This window comes from Ixodes scapularis, unplaced genomic scaffold, assembly GCF_016920785.2.
Source record: "Ixodes scapularis isolate PalLabHiFi unplaced genomic scaffold, ASM1692078v2 PGA_scaffold5__190_contigs__length_132052651, whole genome shotgun sequence".
Classification (NCBI taxonomy): domain Eukaryota; kingdom Metazoa; phylum Arthropoda; class Arachnida; order Ixodida; family Ixodidae; genus Ixodes; species Ixodes scapularis.
In genome coordinates this window covers 52,280,128-52,305,967 of record NW_024609880.1, presented here as the reverse complement: position 1 = coordinate 52,305,967, position 25,840 = coordinate 52,280,128, and the positions used below count along the sequence as shown (strand labels likewise).

The window sequence follows — 25,840 nt, the reverse complement described above, 5'->3', positions numbered from 1 at the left end:
GCATTTCGTATAATTAGCACGCTCTGTTTATCTTGTATATTTACCTTCTCTTTGTCCACTTGTACAGCTTTATTATGCCGTAAAAGAGCCGTCACTAAAATGCTTCTGTGACACATCTTTCTCGTGTTCATTCTGAAGGTTCCTCCATCATTATCCGAGTCGTTAATTTTCCAAAAAATCCCGCTTGTCAGTGCATTAGAACGAACTCAAACACTCCAAAACTCAAACTCGTATGGGTCCGAAAAAAAAAAAAAAAAAAAAAGGAAAAAGAAAGCATTAACATTAAAAGCAATAAACATCAATAACAGACATACGTTTTTGCTGCTGGTTTAGACTTTTTTTTTTATAGTGGGTTTTATGTCTATTTTTCATCTTCCGAGATGTCGACAGCGTTTTCTGCACATGAGTTGTCGTTGTCAGACGAGAGAGTAGTATTCCATATCACTCCGGAGATACCCGAAACTCCCCAAAGATACCCCAAACTCCCAAAATAATTTATTTTATTTTATTGGTAGGACACGTCAGAGCCACTGAAGGCCACCTATGTCCCAAAATAAACTAAAACGAAAGTGGCGCAATATTTACGTTGCGAAGCTCATTTCTCGACGAGTTTCTACGCGAAAGACTACACACTTCAAAATTGCTCCTCACTAAAAATAATATATATATATATATATATATATATATATAGATAGATAGATAGATAGATAGATAGATAGATAGATAGATAGATAGATAGATAGATAGATAGATAGATAGATAGATTGATTGATTGATTGATAGATTGATAGATTGATTGATAGATTGATTGATAGATTGATAGATAGATAGATAGATAGATAGATAGATAGATAGATAGATAGATAGATAGATAGATAGATAGATAGATAGATAGATAGATAGATAGATAGATAGATAGATAGATAGACGTATACACACGGCACTAAAAACTTCGCGTTTTTTTTTTTTTTCGGTGAATGTAGTTGTGTGACATACGTGTGCAATTTAGAAACTAAAAAAAATAAATAAAGGCGTGTTTATGAAACATTTACATAAATAAATATAAAGCAAAGCTTCTTGAAGTTACGCGTGGGTGCGGGTATGTGCGGAGGAGTGTGATCACGTGTCGCCACGGAGACCTACGACTGGTCCAAAGATCGCATAGCTTCTACCGCACTGTCAGCTTAGGAGAGAGCGTGCAGGCGGGTTGTGCCTTTGAGCGAGGACCTTTGCAGAGTTGCAGTCCGGGGGACTTTGCCCAAGACCGGCCTTTTCTTCACGCATTACCAGTATGTGGCCGCGGCGTTCACTCGTTGCGGCGTAAAAGGCTTCTGACGCTTCGCGTAAGGATCAACAGAATGACAGAACGCACGCACGCTCGGCGGACGTGCGACGAACTTTGCCCGGCGGATCGTTCGCGTTGCGCACGACAACGCCTCGCGCAGAGCCAACGCCGCCGGGCAAGATTCGCCACTTGTTCGCGGCGTACTCGCTGTGTGCCGAAACCGAAGCCGAAACGACAAAACGGCGCTGTTTGTCACGTCATGCTGACATAAGAACCTCCCTCGCGTAACGTGAGCGTGCACGGGGCTGACGTCACTCGTTACATCGAAGATAGCATGTCGTGCTGTTCGACGTTTGTCTCCGAAGTTGTTCCTTTGTTTGTTGCTAGTTCGATCCCTTGGCTCGACATCTTGTAATACCCTAGTTACACGGGCGCTCTCAACTGCCATTGAGTTCAATCACAGTTATCGGCCCCAACTGTGATTGAACTGAACTGAACTGAGATAGTGCTACACGGCTCTCTAGAACCCAGTTGAAGCTAAAACGAAACTAGTTATTGTGCCTCGTGATCAGTCTAATTATTAAAGTAATCTACTCGGAGAAACATATTTTATTTACTATAAGTATATCGTACATCATGTTCAATACCTTGTTGCTTTTTAGCGGCGTTTACATCAGTACCAAAGCAAATGCAAGGCTAAGTTGCGCATATTTTAGGCTAGGTGGAGCTAGCTACAACCCGCTACGATGGGTGCACCCATTACTATCTGTCCATTCACACAGCTGGCCCCGCCGTCATCTTCGCTCGTTTGGTGGCTTGCCGGTGTAGGACGCCGATCTCACTACCCCTCCGCTTCGACTACGGTAGTGGTTATGGCGTACGCCAAAATCAATACCGTAGTCATATCGGCGTACGCCATAGTCAATACCGTAGTCTTTTTCGCATACCCCAAACACACTACCCTTACGCCAAATTCAATACCTTGAATAACGTCGGTTGAGCAGGGGTTGAGCCAGGTTGAGCTCCGCATTTCGCTAAAACTGGCGGAAGTAACTTTCTGCAGCATAACACCCTGATTGTTTGTTGTTGTTTGTATGAGCGGCGGAACGCGCGCGGCAGGCGTTGATTAATTGTGATTAGCGTTGATACGGCTGACGGCGCGCAGAGCTGAAGGGCACAAGCAATGAAGCTTGGAGTGATTCTGTGTCGATGTGATTTGACATCGCTTCTTTCTGGTTCTTCGATCATGGTGCAAATGCAGGTCGCCCAACTCCCGAGTGATTCGAAGGCAAGAGTGGTAGCCTGTCCGCTGGTCTTTCAGTCGCATTTACTGTCGTCATTTTGGGCACAGCGGAAGAAAATAAGACGTTCATTATTTTAAATAGCGTGCGATCGGCCTGTCTAGGTTCTGGCGACACCGTTTCAGGCTTTAGATGAGAAAATTTAGGCACTACAGTACGACTGCTAGCCTGGGGTCTGTGCCTCACAACAGATCGAAACGGGTAGGGGTGGGGATCCCTGGCAGCGGGACCTTTCGCCGTACGAGCTGCGGTGCGCTAACGCACTCGACCTCCGATACCCCCTTGGGTCACAGCGCTTGCTGAAAGAAGTTTGGATCGTTTTACGCAGATTTTGCAGTGCGTACGAGACGCACAACAGCTACGTACTACGTCCTAGATGCCCAAACTGAGGCTCGCTACTTGTGTGCGGCTCTCGTGATCTGGGGAACAGTATGCTCGCCATGAAAATGTTGCAGTGAGAAGTACGGAAAAGTAATATTATAAAAGTAGAGTATCTAAAACTGGCTTGCATTGTCACTGAACATATGAAAATAAAACTGATTAGGAATGCCGATCAGATCGGGTGGGAATGTTATATAATGTGCTCAAGGTATGTGTGAAGTTGCGTCGCGTCGGCACAGGAATTCAAACTTGTTGCTCCTAAATTCTTCCAATGTTGCTGGTAGCTTTTTTTATATATATATATATATATATATATATATATATATATATATATATATATATATATATATATATATATATATTATTCATTGTAACTTTAAAGGCCCCAACAGGACCATTACATAAGGAGTGTGTGTGTGTCTGTGGGGGGGGGGGGGGGGGAGGGAGGGGGGAGGGGGGGGGAAATACATGGAAAATACAAAAAATCAACACATGAACAGACAGGTGGCTGACACCTACAGTGCTGGTAAGTAATATAAGCAGTGAGAACAATTGTGTGTGAAATAAAACTGGTACATAAATACACTAGCAAAAAGAGTGATCAAAGCATTGGGGAACAAGACGGGGTCACTTATGGCCAGGCACAACCAGGGTAATGACCGACTCACACCAAGCATACCGGAGCTTCCAGTCGGACTTGGTGTCCTGAAAAGCGCTGCAGGTGCTCAAAAACAAAAGACCCCCAAAGGAGCCCATAGAATTTGAATGGGTACCTGCCCCCTCCGTGGTAGAGGGCAACAAACTTCCTCACCAGCATGCCCGCACGCTGACTTACCAGGCCACAGCCGTGGAAGAGGTGCAGGACCAGCCCATGGTGACCTAAAAGGAAATACTAGTCGCATTCTACTGCAAGGAGAGGCGAAGACTGCCAGCCCCGCATCCTAAGTTAACGCTGGAGGAACAGGTAGCATATAGGCAAATTCAGTCGGGGTCCTTCCCCCACCCCCTTTTACTCAGTCGCATACGTTCCGCACTCAATACAGTGGGAACTGCCCAGTGTGCCAAGAGATAGGAGCCCTCCGTCACAAAATAGGTGAGTGTAGATTCAATCAAGACCACCCACCACCCACACCCTTCCCCCTGTAGAGTGATGGGAGAACTTGCTGTCCAGCCCCGCCCTGGAGAATCAGCTTCAATTGGTCAACAGGGGCCAGGCAGACAAGACAGCGTATAGGATCTCCGTAAAGAGGGAAGCCCTTCCTTCCGGCACAGACCATTGTGCTGAAATGCTCAGAATAAAAGTTTATTCTCTCTCTCTCTCCGATTGGTTGAAGTAGTTTGTGATCCGAGATACGTGACATGGGGGGTGATTTAGTCGAAACGATGCTCTTCAAGGAGGAAGTATGAGTGAGTTATTAAGCATTAGATTATAATAGAAAATTTTATGAAATGGCGTTAAGCATGATATATCTTGTGACGCGACTTATACAGCTGGCATTTTAGTGCAGAGACACTAGTTCTTCGGTAATGATCATTAAGAATCGACCTGGCCGTGCGATTTTGAACTGACTCAAGATGGTTAATGGGATAAATTTGATGAGCATTCCGAATTGCTGCTGCATACTCCAACTTTGGTCCAACGTAAGTTTCGTATGCCATTTTCCGGAGATGAGATGGTGGCGCCTTCAGATTTCTTTTGATGTACCCGAGAGTGCACAAAGCCTCTGCTGAGTCTGTTTCAATGTTGTTATTCCAGGTTAAGTCTCTAGGTAGTGTTGCACCAAGATATTTATAGATGGAGGCAGGCAGAGATGATTAGTCCAGAGCCAATGGAATACGAAAAATATGATGTTGCATGTTTCCAAGTAAAGCAAAGTACTTTACATTATGACATGTTTAATGACATTAGCCATTTGGAGCACCAGGCATGAATCAGGTCAAGATCACTCGGAAGATTCAAATGGTCATCAGACAAAGTAATTTTGCTATATAGGACACAATCGTAAGCAAAGAGACAGAGTACAATTGATAAGTCGTTAATAAAAAAAAGAAACAGTAGTGGACCAAGTAATGCACCCTGTGAAACCCCAGATATAACGTTAGTAAAATCTGGCATATGGTTGTTAGCCACAGTGAACTGAGTGCGAGAAAAGAGAAAGTCGCGAATCCAAGAAAGGACCAAAGGGTCGATACCCACCCAGGATAGAAAGTTTTGAAATTAGATGACGATGGGGAACTCTGTCGAATGCCTTTGAGAAGTCGAGGAATACAGCATCGGTTTGGCCCTGCGAGTCAAGGTTAGTGATTAACTTGTGTTTGAGTTCAAAGAGTTACGTCTAGCATGAAAAACCTCTACAAAATCCATGTTGATGATTGTAAAAAGTATGATTGGCTTCTAAATATGATAGATGGTAGTTTGAGGCCAGCACACGGTCACCGCTTTTAAAGACCGGAATGACCTTCCCCAGCTTTCAGTCCAATAGTATACTCCGTTCCACATTCAGGCCGAGCGCACTGGACGCCACGAGCTATCCCAGCCGATCCAGTGTCGGGAGAAAATCGTGTGACTTTTCGGTTGGCCAGAGCGACGCAGAGAGCTCAAGGTCACATGACACTTTCTCAACGCTGAATTGACTGGGATAGCTCCTAGCGTTTGCTGCGCTCGGACTGAAGGTGAAACGGAGTATAGGCAATATCCTGCTGTGATGACTAAGAAAATATGAATCTGAGGAATTCACTAGATATTACTTTGGTGTTGCTAAGAGCTTTGGGGCTAATATTGTCTGGACCATAAGATGATGAGAGTTTTAAACCTATAGGTCAAAGTATTCTGGAAGCAGAAATGTTAGTGTCAATGGGGGCCATGGGCTCAAAACCAGAGCGAGGCAAACTAGATATATATGATCAATGCTTTCGTTTGATAGTATGGAAGAGAAATGTTTATTTAAAGCGGGAGTGCAATGTGGCTCACACGGCATCTACATTTTCATTCTTTAGTCGGATAGAGTCAGTATTATCTCTGGGTGAAAATACTTTCCAGAACTTCTGGGGGTTACTTTGCAGAATTCTTGCAGGTCCAAAGAAAATAACTTTTTTTTCGTCAACTTTACGCTCTGTACAAGACTTGAGACATGAAAAATAATCGTCCCAGACTTTGTTATTATTTACTTTTTTAGCTCTTTTACACATGCACTTCTTTTTGTTATTTATAATGATCGTAAAGTTTTATTGTACCAGGGGTTATGCCCGTCGCTGTTTACAATGACATTCGGAACAAACTGCTGAGTTAGATTATTAAGTTTGTTTTTAAATAGTAACCAGTTTTCTCCCACCGATCTTGAACGAAAGTTTTCGACATACGACTGCTAGAACGATGACAAGTTCCGATTTGTGGTGACATAGTAATCACCTTTGTTATAGTCACGAATTGTTTGAACAGTTGGGCCTTGCGTCGGCACAGGGATAGATAACTCGATGATCAAAATTCCCTGGTCACTTAGGCCAGCAACACAGTTGACAGTTCTTTTTATTTCTGTTGTGCTTGTATAAGGGTAAGGTCAAGAATATTGTCACCATGGGTGGGTTGTTCGACAACCGGGTGCGAGGCTAAAATTCAAACAGTTATATTGAAAAATTCTCGCGCAGCATTTGAGCTGCTCGTGGTAAGATGAACCCAGTCAATGTCTGAAAATTAAAGTCGCCAAAGATAGCAAAGTCTCCTTTTGGGTAAAGGCTCTAAATGTCAAGCAGCACAGTGTGCAATGTGTCGCAGCGCTCAGAACCACTGTTCGGTGCCCGATAATATACGATGGGCAGGAGATCAAACTATAAGGGGTACTTTATTGAACTTGTTGTCCCCACAGCAGGGTGTTTACTACCAGAGCATAACAAAGAAATTGAACCTCGTCATCAGTCATGGGCACGTTAACAGCAAAAATTAAAGTAACAGTGTTACACAGTTACAGTTACGTAGGGGGAAAAGTAACACTGTTACAGTGACAGTTACCGGCTTCAAAAAGTAAAATGTTGCAGTCACTGCAAAAACAGTAACGCCGTTACTTTCTTGTTACAGTACAAAAATTGGACTCAAGAAACCACAAACCAAAACAATATTATTTTATTTGTTACACTACAGTAAGAAGAAAGGTAAACTGAGAAATTAGAAAAATTTAAACCCGAAGGGTGTTTATTTTCTTGTGTGATTTGCCATTTTAGCATTTTGATGTGCATAATTTATTTGCAAAAATTGATAAGTCAATGTTTTTGATGAGCGACATCAAAGATGACGCTTCAAAGGCTGCTTCTCCTAAGACCAAAGCGCTGGTAAGAGCAAAGCATTTGTATGCAGACCATGCATGACAAGCAGTCTTGGGCAGTAACTAGTTACTAGTAATGAGTTACCGGTAACTAGAGTTACTTTTTTGGTAACTTTTACCTGTAACGAGTTACTCTTTACTGCTGGTAACTTGTAAATGTAACACTGTTTCTTTTGTATTGGGCAACTGTAACTGTAAGTGTGGCCACACATTAAAGAAACAAAAAATTGTCTGCTTTAGCACACGACTGAAAATTGACGGACGAGTCAGCACGAATCCGGGAGATAAAGGTAGCGGCACCCACGGTGGTAGGGGCGGCAAACAATGTCCGCTTCACCGACTTTGGCTCACTCTTCTCATGTGGGGACCATCTGCGGGTGTTGGTGCTCGTGCAATATGTCTCTGAGTGTTCCGTCTGGGCTGTGTCTGCACCCCCCTCTCCCTTCCCCTTTGTAGGATATGTCCGTGCTGTCATTTTTACACCCAGCGGGTCACCGTCTCCTCTTCCCTATTAGTTTTCAAGGAAGCCATCCCCACATTGTGCAGAAAGCCGGCGCTTGTCTCACTTATTTGTTCTCTTCAGAGTCGCTCGAGTAAACACAAAGGCAGGTTCAAATGAAATTGCCTTTTTCGTTGATAGCCTCAAGAAACACCCCAATGGTTGGACACTTTTGTTGTGGAACCACAGATGACTTTTTGGACACAGACGCCGCAGTGGTCGTCATACATTCTCGTTGAGCACCAAAAGGCCTCACTTTGTCTCCTTTCCTGTATATTCTTTCGAAGCTGTTTGACCTGCTATGTTCAGGCCTGCTTCCGAGTATATCCCGTAAGGTAAATATGCGACCATCTGTGTCCTCATTCGTTTTGGAGTGAAAAATAAACAAAAACATTAACTGATGTACGTGGGCCGATGGCAATTTTGAAAAACAGTTGATTCTAAGTTATAGTCATGTGCAAATAGTAGATTTTGAGTTTGAAGCGAATAGTGGTTTTGGCCAAATATTTTCAATTTGAATATCGAAAAGTTTTCCCACGCCTTTCGCTACTGTTGCATATCATATGCTTAGACAAAAAATCCAGCTAAAATCGTGAAGGTTGTTCTACTTGTTCATTTATTCAAATATTTATGAACTGTGACCTCAGAAAGTCTGATGTCATGGGATGGCAATAAACGACGGATCTGATATAAAATGATTTCTATAGAGATGGCCAATTATACCCAATTGAGTGAATTTACAAATCTTGCTATATAAAATATTCTTTCTTTAATCTTGAGCTAAAAAGAAAGAATTGCGATGATGAACGCAGGTTGAAAGGGCATCTCCACCTAACATATACTCTTGCATAATAGTTTCATTTTGAAACTTTTACTACAATGTAGGTAACAGATTCACAAAGCTTCCATTTATTTTCAAATACATCCGGCACGCGTGCACCATCCTGCTTTGAATGTATGCGTTTCTTCCAAGCTCATAATTGCGATATTCACACTTTTCGAAGTGTTTATTGCGGCAGGTTACCCCGTTGAGTGCGCTCCTTACCAAGCACCGGTGTAATGTGGAGAAGCAGCACCAGCAAAGCTTGTTTCCGCGAGTATTGCTTCTCCGCAGTGCACCGGTGCTCGGTAAGAAGCGTGCTCAACAGGGCTAGCCCGCTGCAATTAACACTTCAAAAAATGTGAATAGTGCAGTGTATCAGATCTGATGTTAATGTCCAGTTTCAGCCAGCTGTAAAGAGCAGTCGGGCAACCTGAATAAACCAGTTTTGTTACAAGACAAACTCGATGCTTGCAGTTCTTCTCGAAGCGAATATCGAATAGCGCATTATTCGAAACTACTATTCGAAATTTTGAATATTCGCAGAACCCTAAAAGACAAACAAGAAAATTCCGCTTGTTGTCCCCACAGCTATAGCGTGCCGCTAGAGGCGTGGCTGTTCGATCTCCTCCCCAATAGTTTGTTTAGATGTCAATGCAATATGCAAATGAACACAGCTTCTATGCCGGGTCACACAAACATAAAAAAGAAGGGGTAGAATTTTTTATTGCGATAAGCACTATTCCTTCTCGTTGAGAATGCCTGTCACATCGGTAAATGTCAAAGTGCAGATCACGGGAATAAATTTTGTTATCCTTTATTTCAAGTTTCAGCCAAGATTCTGTTAGAATGACTATGCTGAACTTGTTATATATAAAACCACTGAGCTCAGCCTGTTTGGGGATGACACTTCAAATATTAGTGGAAGTAATATTGCAGTCCAAGCTTTTCGATTGCCTTGCGCGGCGAGATGGGCGAAACAATATGTCCTTACTTAGTCATTGTAACTAGAAAGTTCTACAGCAGAGTTAGAAGAAGATTCATACCGAAAGCACTTGTTGTTGACATGCAGCTTATCAAATTGGATTTTAAACGTTCCAGTTTATTTCGAACGAAGCGGACTAATTCAGACAAGTCTTCGCACAGCGTACTCAGAATCTTTTAGTTTATAACCGAATGAGAGGATGCTTTGTTTATTTTTAAAACGCAAAAGGTTAACAATTCTCAGTCGGTTTTTATCTGCTACAAACTTTCCCAGATGATGTGTCCGATCAATGTTCGGATCTAGCTGAATGCCTAGTCGCTGCTCACAGAAATTCAAAACGGTTGCCTCTGAATTGTCGCCAAGTTTCAGTTGGTGAGTTGGGAGGACCAAAGAATAATAGCTTGGACCGGCCCTAAGTCTATTCTTGGTACCATCACACCTAGAGTTCACTTTTGAAATGTCCAACGTTGTTTTGCCAGAAGCTTCAACGCCTCTTGGGCTTCCTTCTGAAGACTCTTCCATGGAATTCAGGTCCGCCTCAATTGCCGTTACCCTTTCTCCGAGGTTATTTATCGATAAGTTCGTCGTTGACTGGGCATCCTGAAGCTTCTTAATTTCGGCAAGCATGTTGCCTCGCCCTACCTCGATTCTAGTAACAACGCTCAAAATATTGGCAAGCTGAGCTTCAAAAGGTCCGGGGTTCGCCTCGATGTCCCCGGATATTTGTAGTATTAATAGTGCTAAACGGTGCTAGCACTTTGAGCCAAGAACACAAATAGCTGGCGCCGACAATCACATACATCGCAGGGGCACGACAACGCAATCAAACGATTGTTACTTCGATAGCAGACAGTACTGGAAGTGTAACCAACTTGAACGACGAAAAAAAAGGGTTAACATCATGGTTTCGCTTGCGATGCCATGCCCCGGGGCATGGCATCGCAAGCGAAACCATGATGTTAACCCATTTCTAATGTTAACCCTTAACCCTTCTCAGCAGGGTCAGTTGGCTAACTGACCCCGCTGAGAAGTGGGGTTTTGTAGACATGCGCCGAGAGAGCCGGTAGGTGCCGTTCCAGGCCGTTCCAGGCTGCCCGATGCCGTACATGTTGCTGTCCAAATCTGGCAGCTAGGTCGTTGTTTCTGCTGAAGGGATTGCCGATACATGGTCCAAGTTGACGCACAGGCCATGGTAGACAAGATGGTTTTCTTGGAGATGATCAGGCATTGTTGATGAGCGTGTAGCTGTCAGCAAACCTGAACGACAAAGGAAAGGGTACATATCATGTTTTCGTTTGTGATGTTGTGCCTATGTCCAGTATGACCATTTCTCCGCAACATAAAGAACAATTTATATTTTCTGCCTAGAGCTGCAGTTTTCTATACTTTGTCTCCCCTTAGCATGGGCTGTTGCCACAGGTTCTACAAGTGTGAGCTAATTGCTTTGGATCACGCCACGGCGGTTGCACGAGTGCTCATTCAGTGCGAGCGCTGTGAAGGCAGTCGAGGCTACCATCTCATGTTTGCGCAGCCTTTGTGGTTAGTCCATGCTAAGGTGCGAGGAAATCTAACATGCTGAGCTTGTACCCATTCAGCCGAAAAACCAATTACTTTTATCTAATTGGAGGCGTTTGGCTAACATCTAGGAGAGAGAGAGATAAATTTTATTTACAATGATGCCTCGTCCGTATTATCTGCGTCTCATCAGTGGTCAAAAAGATGCTGGTAGTGAGGGCGGCAGCATGGTCGACCCCTGCGACGTTGAGAATGTTTGACACTAATTGGGGCCATAGTGTCAGTTGTGCTTCCCGGGGTTGGGTGGTCCAGCTCTTCCAACTGACGGATGGAAGGCATGAGGAGGAAGGGGGTAAGGTAGTATGGAGATGATTGTGCACGGGTACAGATTGGTTAGGGCACTAGTTATTAGGCACGCGTATTCCAAAGCGCCGCAAAGCAATATTTAGTCGACATTTAAGCCATTGCATGGTGCAGGCACGTAGCCAGGATTTTGTTTTGGGGGGGGGGCCCGCCCATGACAAAATGCAGTATGAGGGGGAGGTGGGAGAGGAGGTCCCAGCAAAATGGAAGATTTCGGGGAGAGCCCGAGCCCTTTGGGTCCCCCCCCCCCCTGGCTACGTGCCTGGCACGGTGTATACATGAGTAAATCATAGTGTTGCAGGGGGGAGGGGGAATATATTGTGTTGGCGAGACCTGAAAAGTTTAAATTTCGGTAACAAATCACTCCTTTTTATTATTTCGTATACACCGTGCACATTTCTTTTCCTTGCATTTGCATACTATTTGGTATACACATCTAATACATTTGGTTAGAATATTTCTTAGTATAGTATTTATTTTTGTAGATACTATGTCCATAATACTGTTCAGATCCCCAGCTAAAATTCCCATTAGATGCAATTGGAATTTTAACTAGTTTTAACCAGAATCGCGATTGGTTTTAGTGGGTTCTAATCGGAAGCACATTGGTCAATGGGTCTCACCAATTGGAATAATTTTTCCAGTTGGAACCTGAATGGGTTCCAAATGGCTCTCATTGGTTTCCATTGGCAGGGATCAATTGGTTGTCTGAAAACCCAACTGGTACCAATTGCAAATTCCAGTTGGAATCTAATGGGAATTCTCAACTGGGATGTCGTATGCAGATTAACCTTCAGCATCAGCATCTTCATTGCCAAGCATATTTTGTCCCTTCATCAGGGAAAGCAACCTTTCACTGGTGCGATAGTTTCGTTTAACTGTGTCTTTCATCTATTCTGGGTTCGGGACAGCCGAAGCGAAAAAAAAAATGCCGTCCTACAAGCGCACTGGCAGGACAGTGGGACCTTGGCTGGAAAAGCGTTATCTGCCCCCGCCTAAATGGAGACGTCTGGTCACTTTATTGAAGGCTAAACATAAAACAGCGCAAAACAATGAGGACTAGCTCCACAGGACTAGTGCAGACTGCTGCACTAGTCCTGTGGAACAAACACCACAGGACAGGAAGGGAACAAACACCACAGGACGAGCACTGCACTGTGCAGTGCTCGTCCTGTGGTGATTGTTCCCTTCCTTAGAGCTTTGTTTTGTGCTGTTTTACCTATATAACCTTTAACCAATCATAAACCTGAAATTTTTTTAATCTACTGTGGTTGCCCTTGCAATTGCTTGCAGCTCCTGTACCATCTGCTCAGCCTGCCTCTGAGTTGCCGGTGATGAGGTGCGCTGGTGACTCAGATAATATTTATGCAATAAATCATGCCGTTGCCCAAACAAACCTTCATTAACACTTCAATTGTGTCTAACAAAGACCATAGATCCTTGATTACTACGCTCGACGACATGCTGCTAACCACTCACACCTCCAGCCACTTGGTGTATAACAACCTGAAATGCTTTTCCTTCCACTGAACCAGCAAAGCATACGTGAATTTCATTCCAGGCTGTTGGCCATTCTCAATGTGTCAGTGCTTTTAGCTTGTTTTTCTGGTTATTTGGCATTGAGTACGAGATCCAGACATAGTGGTCCCGGATGTTATGGTCCCAGACAATATGGTCCCGGACAAAATGATCCCGGACAATATGGTCCCGGACAAAATGGTCCCAAGTGCTAGGCTGGACAAAATGGTCTCATGTCATTTTCGCGGCAATTTTCTTTTTTTTCTTGCTTTTTTGCTTTATTTTTGCTAAACATTTGTGACATAAGCCGTTGGTCATTTCGAAGTTAATTTTTTTATTGCTTGGTCTTCACAGGTTTATGTTATTAAATGTGATTCGCAAAATACTTGTATATCGAGCCATTCGTCAATCTAGAGTTTATATTTTTCACCCATAATTTTCGCCATTTGTTCTACTTTTCGTGTGTTCAACTTGAGTTTCAACCAGTCTACCGAGAATTGCAACAGCAACTTCAAACAATCTGCATACAGTACAAACAATTGAGCCGTATCATGAAAGGCGTGGGCCAAGTGCCGTTTCAAGATCGTAGACCTTTTGGACTGGACTGGGTTTTTATGGCGTAAGGGCTGCTGAGGCCAAACAGCATCAAAGAAGGGTAGACCTTTTGTGGGAACGTAATAAAATGTGTTATGTGTTCAAAAGCATGTTTATTATTTTCCATTCTTATTTTCTAACATTGCATCGAAACATGCGGTATCTGCACAATAAATTGCCTTTATTCCCCCTATGACGAATCAACATGTCACGAATGGACCGTATTTCATATCTATCACTCACCTTAAAAGTAATCGCTGCAGATATCAGCGACATTTTAGACAGTGCGTCAGAAGTGTCGGAAATTTTACTTGGGACCATTTTGTCCAGGTTTGCACTCAGAATCATTTTGTTCGGGATCATATTGTCCGGGATGATACTGTCCGGGAACATTTTGCCCGGGACCATTTTGTCTGAGACCATATTGTCCGGGACCATATTGTCCTACACCCATTGAGTACACTCTGCCATATATGCTATTTTCACCAATTCCTGGCAATCACCTATAGCTTCTGGCACAGGCTTTCATGGCGATGATTCTGCAGTATACGGAGCGCACCAGAGTCAGCGACCCAGACCGTGGATCCATTGGTATCACAACACATGATCCCTGCATTTAACAACATCATGTCACCAACACACTGATCTCACCAGCTACTGTGCACATGCTTGGTGACGCCATAACTGCTCACAGGGGACAGACGGCCGTGCACAAGACAGGTGGTGTCGTTTCATGTGCTGCACGCACCCTCAGCGGGGTTATCGCGCGTGCAGGGAACTGCAGTTCCCAGAATGAATAGCGGCAGCAGCAGCGTAACAAAACTCTTGAATAGGTAAAAAATATCCTCTCTGGGGCCTCCAACATTTGTACTCCAAACTGCGTCGGAAACGTGCGAAAGAGTAAAATTTTATGTGGTCTTTTCTGCCAGCTTCTGGAACATAATAAGAGTCTGTTGCAGGTCAAGAATAGCAGGAGAAGTCTCTGTCCCTCTCTCCCGACATTAGCGGAGCGAACACTGGAGAGGAGCAAACCACCTATCATGACAAGTAGAGGTGGTTTCCTCTTCTCCACTCTCATGCTGTTCTTGACCTGCAACAGACTATAGCGCCCTTGTCAACGCTTGCAACATGAGCAGAACTGTGGGAGGGTTGGGCTCATCATTGTCCGCAGGAAAGGCAGTCTGCTCAATATGTCTGCGTTCAGATTCTTCAACGCACAGCTACAGGCAACACTGAATTTGATCAGTAACCTGCTGGCACCAGTCATCATCATGAATCGTCTTGATCAGCTCGAGGCAAGGATGCTGAAAACCTTGTCCACGGAGTTTTCGTGCAGCATGGACTCTGACGTACACTGCTGCAAGAGTCCGCAAAGAAAAAAAGGTCCAAGGCGCATAGGAAGAAGGTTCCTGCTCAAGCTGAGTCAGCCGCTGACACTGCAGTCGCTGACCAACGTGACTGTCAGCTCGGTTTCTCAGCTGGGCACGGACATCATCGCCTGGTTTCACCAGATAGATTTCTGGTTCCAGACGTTTAAAGTTGCACCAGGTGAGGCCATCCCATTGATTGTATCCAAGCTACCATCTAAGGACTCCATGTGGATTAGGTACCGCCTCAAGACAGCCAAGCTAACAACGTAGGAGCAAATGAAGAAAGCTTTCCGTCGTCGTTACAACCTGGACAACGAAGCTGGGGTGAAACAAAAGATGTTAAGCACAAGTCAGCACTCGGGAGAGTCCTGCACCGACTTCGCCTTCCGTAAACTGGAGCTCATCCACCAGTGCAGCTACCCAGAGACGAAGGCGGAGAAATGCAAGGTTATCCTGGTCACACTCTTCCACAATGCACGAAAGCATGCTTCGACAGGCGCTTCGCTTCGTTGAATGAGCTGCTGAACTCTTTCCTTTGCTTGGATCAGGTTGTCTTCAGCCAACCAAAGACACCGGTTTTGGCTCTCGCTGCAGAGCCAGTGCAAGCTGCGCAGCAACAAAGAAAGTACGCTCCTTCCTGCTCTCGAAGCAAAGCCGGTCACCGCCTCATCGGAACGCTGACGACAGCAATCGTCATCAGCACCCTTCTGCAACACAGAAGCAAGAGAAACAGCATGTGTCGCTTCAGCATGCGTCAAAAACTTTGCGGGACTTTCGGTGTTCTTCGTCCCAATACCCTGAAGTTCGTCCGCTCTGTCTCATTTGCAAGAGGAGCGGCCACTTTGGGGGGGGGTCACGCGATGCCGGCAAGAGCTGACCCCAGAATTTCTGGAATGGCAACGGCACCTTGAGTCTGTTGCATTGTTGACGGAGGAAAGTGAAAACCTGATGCCCCTGCCGCCTGGAAGGTGTCATCAGTAGTTTGTTACATCACCTCTGGTGCTGCAGTGGGCATCAAGACAATTAAGCTTAGCAATGCGGACACTGAGCCAATTTTGCGTTGATGAAGCCTTCTTTTGCCAGGGGACTTCTGTCTCAGAACCTTGGAAAGTTGTCAACCCTCAGCACCAACGTCGGTGTCACATTCAACAGCGGTACGCAGCTCGGAAGTCGACCTCCAGACAAATCAAGCTTGCTCAAGAAAAGCAAGAAAGCGACTTTGACAGTGGTGCATGTATGTTCTTTTCGAGAAGGACTAGCTCGTGTTGTAGGAGACCTCACTCATTAGAGTCAAGGCAACACTACGATTTACTGGCCCTCGCCAAATTGTGAGCCGGCTCTCTCCCGCGAACTGCGAGTTTGAATTCGTGGACGGTACTGGCCGCGATGTAGTGCACGTGGAGAAACTGAAGCCGGTCATCAAATTTGTGCAGCCTCTACCTGGTGACTGAACTTTTGTAATGTATAGCATGCAAACTTTATACGGTTTCTTCTCATTTATCACGTCGTATGTATATCATTATTTAATCATGTGTATATTGCTCAACGCAGTATTTGTTTAGTGTTTGTCGCGTGGGAGCGTGATATCAGGTTGACACTTAAAAACCTTGGCATGCGACGAGCTGCAAAAGAGACATCGCTCTGAAGCGGCCCGTGCGAGCGCTCATGATCGAAATAAAAGAAGTAGTTTTGGCATGGCAGCTGATGACGTTCACGTGTCTTTCCTGAGCACGGTGCCCATTCACCTTGATGACCGATCCAGATCGTCACAATAACATTACCCAGGTAAATTTCGATGATGGGTTTTCCTGCTAGGACTGTCTCCTTGTAGAGCTGAAAAATTGCCGCAGCAGCCGAAATTTTCAAGAACATCCTTTTCACTCTGTGTAGTCCTTTGATGGTGTTTATGGTGAGCATATCTGCTGTCTCCACTGTCACACACAGCTAGTGGAATGCCTTGTGGCTGGGGACTCTGCTGTTGTCTGCATGGGGGTGGGTCGGGGCACAGCGATTTTTCTTATCTTCCCCTCTGGGTTATGATTATTCGTCGTTTCCATACGTGTTATCTTGTACTTACGACTGTTTGTTTATGTTTACACCTACTCAGCGGCGGGCTAGCAAGTGAACATGCGTAAGGGTACTAACCTTTCTGTCTAGCCTTGCAAGCCGCTGAGTGGGCAAACTTTCTCGTGCAAATAAAAATTATTATTATTATTATTATTGGTAAGGTCCGGTGTTGAAACAATAGTGCCTCCAAGCACGCTCGCCACAAAATCTGTTACAGCCCACATCGGATTTACCGCCAGTTTTTCAACCGCGTTGAGTGTTGCGTGTGCCTTAGCGTTGGAGCATCCGGAGTTCTGCCTCCGCTGCGGTACACATTGCAAACGGAACAGGGCTAGCCTTCAAGAAGCGCAGTGCTGCATCCTCTTTCAGATCCAGGTTCACCGAGGGTTCTTTGTGCCTGCTCATCCCTGGGTCAACAACTTCCTTATGTGTCAGCAACACGTCATCTAGGGTCTTGCCCTGGTCAAGGTGGAAAGCTACTGTGTCTACCACAAACTCCATTGGTCTCCCTTGGACTTTGAGTAAGAGCAGATAATTCTTGACCAGTACATTATTCAGTGAAGAAAGGGAGAAAACACAGGCAAGCTGGTGAATGACAAACAGTAAACCCGAGACTTAGGAAAATAAAAAAAAAAATGAAATGAACATTGAAGTATTGGACACAGGTTGAAGTTTATTCAACAAACACCGCCTTATATACACGCCCATACCTCCTTCACAATCCACCTTTTGGCGAATATGTGCTGCCACCTAGATACGCGACTGGGTTCGAGAATAAATGGCTAGAAAACTACGCGTGCGCAAGGCCTCTCTAACCTGTTCGACACGTAAAACGTGAGCCACATCCTGTTCGCCCATTGAGCTGCTGTGACCTAGACACGGTTCCCCCAAACTTGCCTTTGTCCCCATCGTGGGTTATCTTCTGCCCCAAAGTCGACACAAAGAAACCATCTTCCCTCTCTGCTCGGCCAGCAGGAAAAGAAAGAAGGTACTAGAACCATTTACTCTCAATCCGATGTTTCTACAAAAGGTTCATTGCTCGGCCAGAAGGAAAAGAAAGAAGGTACTAGTACCATTTACTCTCAAACCAATGTTTCTACAAAAGATCCTACTACTAGGCGTAACATAACTTCCAACCATATTCAGCACACGATACAACAAAAAAGAACGTGAAACTCAGACACAAAAGAACAGGCCAAAAAAAAGGACCTCAAACTGCAAAGGCTGCGCAAGCACAAGATGGTATAGCCTCGACTGCCTTCACAGCGCTTGCAGTGAATGAGCACTCGTGCAACCGCCATGGTGTGATCCAAAGCAATTAGCTCACACTTGTAGAATCTGGCTAACAACAGTCCATGCTAAGGGGAGATGAAGTATAGAAAACTGCAACTCTAGGCACAAAAAAAAAAAAAAAGAACCTGCCAGTAACATTAAACATTAGAATATAGGAACAAGGATGGGGGGGGGGGGGGGGGGGGGGGCAAGGAATTTGAATTATGTGGGGGATGGAAATTATAGCACCCCTGCCCACCTGTTCCGACGCAACTTCGCACATAACCCGAGCCTATTTAAAGATCTATATCACATTCCCACCCAATCTGATCGGCATTCCTAATCAGTTTTATTTTCATATGTTCAGTGACAATGCAAGCCAGTTTTAGATACTCCACTTTTATAACATTACTTTTCCGTACTTCTCACTGCAACATTTTCATGGCGAGCATACTGTTCCCCAGATCACGAGAGCCGCACACAAGTAGCGAGCCTCAGTTTGGGCATCTAGGACGTAGTACGTAGCTGTTGTGCGTCTCGTACGCACTGCAAAATCTGCGTAAAACGATCCAAACTTCTTTCAGCAAGCGCTGTGACCCAAGGGGGTATCGGAGGTCGAGTGCGTTAGCGCACCGCAGCTCGTACGGCGAAAGGTCCCGCTGCCAGGGATCCCCACCCCTACCCGTTTCGATCTGTTGTGAGGCACAGACCCCAGGCTAGCAGTCGTACTGTAGTGCCTAAATTTTCTCATCTAAAGCCTGAAACGGTGTCGCCAGAACCTAGACAGGCCGATCGCACGCTATTTAAAATAATGAACGTCTTATTTTCTTCCGCTGTGCCCAAAATGACGACAGTAAATGCGACTGAAAGACCAGCGGACAGGCTACCACTCTTGCCTTCGAATCACTCGGGAGTTGGGCGACCTGCATTTGCACCATGATCGAAGAACCAGAAAGAAGCGATGTCAAATCACATCGACACAGAATCACTCCAAGCTTCATTGCTTGTGCCCTTCAGCTCTGCGCGCCGTCAGCCGTATCAACGCTAATCACAATTAATCAACGCCTGCCGCGCGTTCCGCCGCTCATACAAACCACGATACAAACAACAACAAACAATCAGGGTGTTATGCTGCAGAAAGTTACTTCCGCCAGTTTTAGCGAAATGCGGAGCTCAACCTGGCTCAACCCCTGCTCAACCGACGTTATTCAAGGTATTGAATTTGGCGTAAGGGTAGTGTGTTTGGGGTATGCGAAAAAGACTACGGTATTGACTATGGCGTACGCCGATATGACTACGGTATTGATTTTGGCGTACGCCATAACCACTACCGTAGTCGAAGCGGAGGGGTAGTGAGATCGGCGTCCTACACCGGCTAGCCGGGATCGTTTTAGCGGCAGCTCGGACGCCTAAAGCTATTCCTTCCCGGATATTTTGCTGCTACGATTCTTTCTAGACGCCTCCCCCTGCATTCCGAAACAGTAAGTGCCTCGGAAACGATGGTCGGCGGCAGCGGTCCCGCGGACAGGCGCCATTTTACCTCAGTTGGGGAAGTCCGTTCAGTTGAACTGAGGTAGGGGAGCTCAGTTGAACTCAACTGTCATTAGCGGTTCGATGACAGTTGGCGCCGCCGTGTAACTCCGGCCGATCGCGATTGAGTCAACGACAGTTGACTCAATGGCGCTTTCAACTGCCATTGAGTCAACTGTCGTTGACTCAATCGCGATCGGCCGGAGTTACACGGCGGCGCCAACTGTCATCGAACCGCTAATGACAGTTGAGTTCAACTGAGCTCCCCTACCTCAGTTCAACTGAACGGACTTCCCCAACTGAGGTAAAATGGCGCCTGTCCGCGGGACCGCTGCCGCCAACCATCGTTTCCGAGGCACTTACTGTTTCGGAATGCAGGGGGAGGCGTCTAGAAAGAATCGTAGCAGCAAAATATCCGGGAAGGAATAGCTTTAGGCGTCCGAGCTGCCGCTAAAACGATCCCGGCTAGCCGGCAAGCCACCAAACGAGCGAAGATGGCGGCGGGGCCAGCTGTGTGAATGGACAGATAGTAATGGGTGCACCCATCGTAGCGGGTTGTAGCTAGCTCCACCTAGCCTAAAATATGCGCAACTTAGCCTTGCATTTGCTTTGGTACTGATGTAAACGCCGCTAAAAAGCAACAAGGTATTGAACATGATGTACGATATACTTATAGTAAATAAGATATGTTTCTCCGAGTAGATTACTTTAACAATTAGACTGATCACGAGGCACAATAACTAGTTTCGTTTTAGCTTCAACTGGGTTCTAGAGAGCCGTGTAGCACTATCTCAGTTCAGTTCAGTTCAATCACAGTTGGGGCCGATAACTGTGATTGAACTCAATGGCAGTTGAGAGCGCCCGTGTAACTAGGGTATAACTAGGGTATAAGTTATCCAACCGCTCAACTTTTTTTCGTTTTGTTCCGCTGAACATGCTTTGCACTGGGTTAATCCTCTATAATCTTCTAGGGGGAAAATAGCGACGTCTGGGCTTCTCTGGAACACGCAAAAGAGAGTCCCGGTGAGAGGAGAGTTCCTCCTTTCCCTCTTCTCCGGTTGTGGCCGGAGAGCTGACGGAATGACGTCAGATGCAAAGCATGTAGTGCACAATTTCAGAATTTTGAAGGAATTCTTTTTTATGAAGTTATTTTTTTATGGGCATCAGCATACTAAAATAGTGCTCTAGGCTGATTTGGCCGCATGTTCCTGCAAATCTATGTTGTTTTATCATTTTATTTGAAAAGCCATAAGAGGTTGACGGGGAATGCCAGGCTGCCTTAGAGCACATTTAGTAGGCATGTGCAAATAGTAGATTTTGAGTTCGAAGCGATCTTCAATTGAATAGTGGTTTTGGCTGAATATTTTCAAATCTAATATCGAATAGTTGCTGCACCTTTCTCCAGGCCTTACACTACTCTTGCACCATGCCTAAACGAAACTCCAGCTGAACTTCTGAAGGTTGTTCCCAAGCTTCCACTTGTCCACTTCTAAGATCACTTATTTTTAATCTATGGTTAGGGACTTCGGCTTCGGAAAGTCGAATGCCCACATTTATGTCGATAAATTCGACAAAAAACTGTACCTATAGGTATGTACAGCTATACCTAATTGATGGGATTTATAAATTTTCTTTCTATATGTGAGTGTACTTCAATCTTTAATATGAAAAAAAAAAAAGATGCACGCAGGTTGTCAGAATGTCACTGCCTAACATATACGCTTGCATACAAGCCACAACTAAAAAAAAAAAAAAAAAAAGAGATTGCATTGCAGATATTAACATTCCCCAAGTTTTCATTTTTGAAGGTGTTGTTCTCTCCCACGCACGCGGCTGCACTGCGATGAAGCGAGGTTCGCAGGATTGTGGTGTCAGCTCCGCGGGTACTGGTTCTCTGCAGTGCACCGGTGCTCTGCAAAAAGCCCACTCAACGGGGCTAACGCGCCGCGATCAACACTTCGAAAAGTACGAATATCGCAGCTCATCTTGAAGCGAATATCGGATAGCGCATTATTAGAAACTACTGTTCGAAAGTTGGAATATTTGCACAATTCTAGAATTTATATTTACTGACCCAAATTGCCTGCACCCTTTACCCATAGTTTCTCAAAGTGAACTATTAGTAGGTAATAACAGTAACATCGGTATTTTTTTTTTTTACTCTTAGAAATAATATTTTTAAGACTCCCACTCGTATGAAAATAATGCACCAACTAGCTCAACTTTTCGCCTTGTTGTGTATGAAAATAAATATCTTTATTTTCGATCTTCTACTCAGATAATAAAAAAATGCTGAAATTTTTTAAACATTGGTCAATCATTGCGGAGTTGCCACTCTGGAGTTGGAATGATTCCGGAATAATTCGTCCCATCTGCGACCCCGAAATGGAATGGGAACGGATGGCGGCAGTACTGGGGGGGGAATGGAATGGAAATGGAATTAGGTGTATTTTGCCCGGAATAGCATGGGAATGGAATGGGCTCTGTTCTTATGCAAGCTGTGTCAATACAGTCAAAGGAGCTTTTAAAACAGCGTCATTGCACTTTAGGTAACTGACGGCTTGGTTATCTGACCGGCTCGTGTTCCTTTGAGGATGAAAGTGGCACCCCTGGTAAAGCAACCCAATACTGTAGAGTTTTAGGCGGGCAAGGTCTCGTTCTTGGCGCCGCAAGACGCGACAATGTGGCTGTTGTGATCATGTGCGATTATAGCACCAGTAGTAGGCCATCAGGCTGGGACAGTGCCACACCGCCCATGTTCCTTTGATGTATGACTCCTCACTTGCAATGTATCTCTTAGAAATAAAGAATATATAGGGTCCTTTTGTGAAGAAAACGGGTGGTTTGAAGTTTTGTTGTCTGTTACAAGGCTTTTATGCTTGGTCGCGCGATTGATATCTGCAGTGGCACCATACCAATTGCCACCAGCGCTGTGTGTTACCACTGCTCGGCTTAGTTGAATTAATGCTTTTTGAAAGTGTTTTGCATATTTTCACAGTTGTCTATGCATTTGATGACGTCAGCTTTGTGCCGACGTTTTTTTTACCGGCAACGAAATGTAACTGTCAACCGCTATTTTTCACGGTGGGACTAAAAGAAACGGAATAGAATATTTCAGCCATTCAGGAGTGGGAATGGGCCCAGTGTTTCCATTCCTAGGAGTTCAAAGGTCTGGAATTATCGGAAAATCTAATTCCCTGGAATGGAGTTGGAATGGAATAGTGGCGCTTATTCCGCGTAGCCTACATAGTTCAATGACCATACTTTTCTAAGTTATCATTCATAAAGTACATAATCCCTAAGATAAGTTTCTGGCTCTGGAAAAATTGTAAATTTCATCAAAATATTGAACATTTAGTACCATGTCTGCTAGCATGCTTTCCCATGTCTTGCCATTGTTAGGCATGGCCAGACATGTGTATCATGTTCATCGTTTCCAAATTAACTGCTGCTAAAGCATTCCTATTTTGTGGCTAGGCTGATGATCAGTCAGGTAAATTAGATGTTGGTGATATCACTTAATACAGATATCATAGATTACCACATGCTTTGACTGTTTTCTAAGTTCGCTCATGCTGTGTGCATGTGCGGCTTGTTGCAGAAGGTTTCTAGTAACTCTTTAAAAATTGTGTAATTTTTCCGATGACATGATTTTCAGATTGTGTAATTTTTCAGACAATGCAAAATATCCCAAAACTGTTAAAACCTGAAAAAAAGAAAAAAAAGCGAAAGGTATTCTTTTGTTGATAGTTTTTTTAGTTTGGAAGCACAATCTTTTAAATTATTCTTTTTAGGCTTTGACATTCGCCGAATACTTTACCTTTGTAAATTGCTCCTATGGGGCCTGATTAAGTTGTTGCAGAGATAAGATGAAATGTATGATATATAGAAATCAGAAAATCAATTTCTGGTTGCAACCTTGTACAATGCCAAATTTCAAGAGTGTATGTTTGGTATGCTAATTTTTGCATGTTTCCCTATGCAGTGCCTTGCTGGAGTACTGTCGACCTGGTTTGGTTCCACATTGGAGGACTCTGGGAGCCTCAACAAGGTAACATAGCAGTAGGAGGAAGTTGGCACAGAATGTTCAAACATGCATGCCCTTCATGCATCAGCGGCTCACTTCAGGTAGACTGCCTTTAAGTGTAGAAAGCTTTAGATAAAGTTTTACTGTTGCTCTGTTCCTTAAGTACTGACTATACAGCACTCCTTCTCAGAGCTGGGACACACTATACAACCAAATTCCATTTAACGAGAGCTCTGCATACCCATGGATTACCCACAGATATTTGCGGGGATGCTACAGTGAAACTAGCTAATCTGGATAAAAGTGAATAAAATCTTTTTTACACAGATATGGATACAGGTAGTGTTCTTCAAATGCAGCTTGGAACCATCTCTGGCGCTTGTGCATTGGGTTTAGGGACGCTTGATGCTTTGGATGTGCAAGGCTGTGGCTACTCAAGCTAAATATGCTTGATGATGCAGCTATGTCAGTCTTATTAAGCAACTGCACATCAAACTTCATTCACAGGGAGCTTGCTCAGCTTTTTCTGAGCAGCCATCTGTCTTATCTGTGAAAGTATGACTGCTTGCGAAAAAGAAAAAGATCACTCTCGAATAGTAGTTTAGTCAAGTCAAGTCAAAATTGTATTAGTATATTATTTAAATACTTTTTTTTTATGACAGTTGTTTACATTTTTACTCATGCCACCTTAATGGCTCCGAGCCAAAGAACCGGCCTATTGTGTAAACCTCCCAAGATTCGCGTTACATTTTCATGCAAAATTGTGTGAAGAGACCTCTTCATTTTAGTTTTGTCTTTGTGTGTATGGTGTAATGACATGCAATATTCTGCATAAAGTTCAAAGTAATGCATGTACACACACTGCTCCTAGACCATGCAGAATATATTTGTTAACTCAAATTAAAAAGAGAAAGAAATTTTGTGTGTACTATTCTTCCTATCCTTTCTTTCGCTTCCACATCTTTATCCTCTGTTCCTCATCTTCTGTTCTCTGGAACTCTGTTGGATGTACGAGTCAAGCAAAGGTAGAGGGCATTCAGAAACATTTCTTTCAAATTTTTCATGATTTTTAATTTGGTCACACTGTTTACTATGAATATACAAGACATTTTGAATAATGCAGTCGCCATACTTTGAGTTCAAACATGAGCAAGATTCCATAATTTCTATAAATGCCTTTATGTATTAAAATTAATTGCCCTGATCTTGGGAGCAGGTTTTCATATTATTGTTCTGAAACAGTTTTTGCAACTTCCTTCTACTTGTTTCTTTAATGATGTCACCCCATTAACCCTTTCACCGACATACAGCACAAGTATAATACCTTTGGTGCAGCAGGTTTTGACACTTTTACCTCAAATCTTGTAGCATTTGAGTAGTTTCTGACTAATATCTAACCTTCCTCTTGTGCATCATTACCAAAACATAGACTGTTTATGAGCACCTAAGATAAACAAATGAATGAATAAATATGTGTTAGCAAAAAAATTGTCAACCTGCAGTTGTCCTGGTGTGTATTAATGATGATGTGTAAACCCTGAGACTGGAATGAAATTTGGAGAAAAATTAGGAGAGACAGAAGAAAAGTGACAGACAGTGTCTCCAGGCAACTGAGACTCTGCCTGTCGCCTTTCTTCTGTCCCTTCTAATTTATCTTCAGATTCCATACAAACCTTGGGGTTTACACATCATGATGAATATCTGCAGTGGCCCTTTTTTTCCCCGGACACCTTGGCGTCACTTGTGTTGTTACCATTAATGGGTGCAGCCAAGACAACTGCCGCATGGCGATGGAAAAGGCCAAGGAGGAGTTCGGGGTGCCCATGATCCTGACCCCGGACGACCTGGCCAACCCCAACCTGGACGAGCTCTCGGGCATGACCTACCTGTCCTACTTCATGAACGAGGACAGCCCGGGCTACAAGGCCACCCTGCGCTGGGTGCAGGGACGTCTGCCCCAGCTGCACCTCTCCAACTTCACCGTGAGTCTGGCCGTC

At 44.4% G+C, this 25,840-nt stretch overlaps 1 protein-coding gene across 1 annotated transcript in view; it reads left to right on the top strand.

Annotated features, from left to right (window-relative positions):
- LOC8031199 (filamin-A) overlaps positions 1 to 25,840 on the top strand; it is a 180,023-nt gene that overhangs the window by 64,567 nt on the left and 89,616 nt on the right. The window contains exons 4-5 of the mRNA XM_040218746.3: positions 23,802 to 23,867; positions 25,612 to 25,825. Coding sequence (XP_040074680.2) covers positions 23,802 to 23,867; positions 25,612 to 25,825 — 280 coding nt within the window. The remainder of the gene's footprint in view (positions 1 to 23,801; positions 23,868 to 25,611; positions 25,826 to 25,840) is intronic.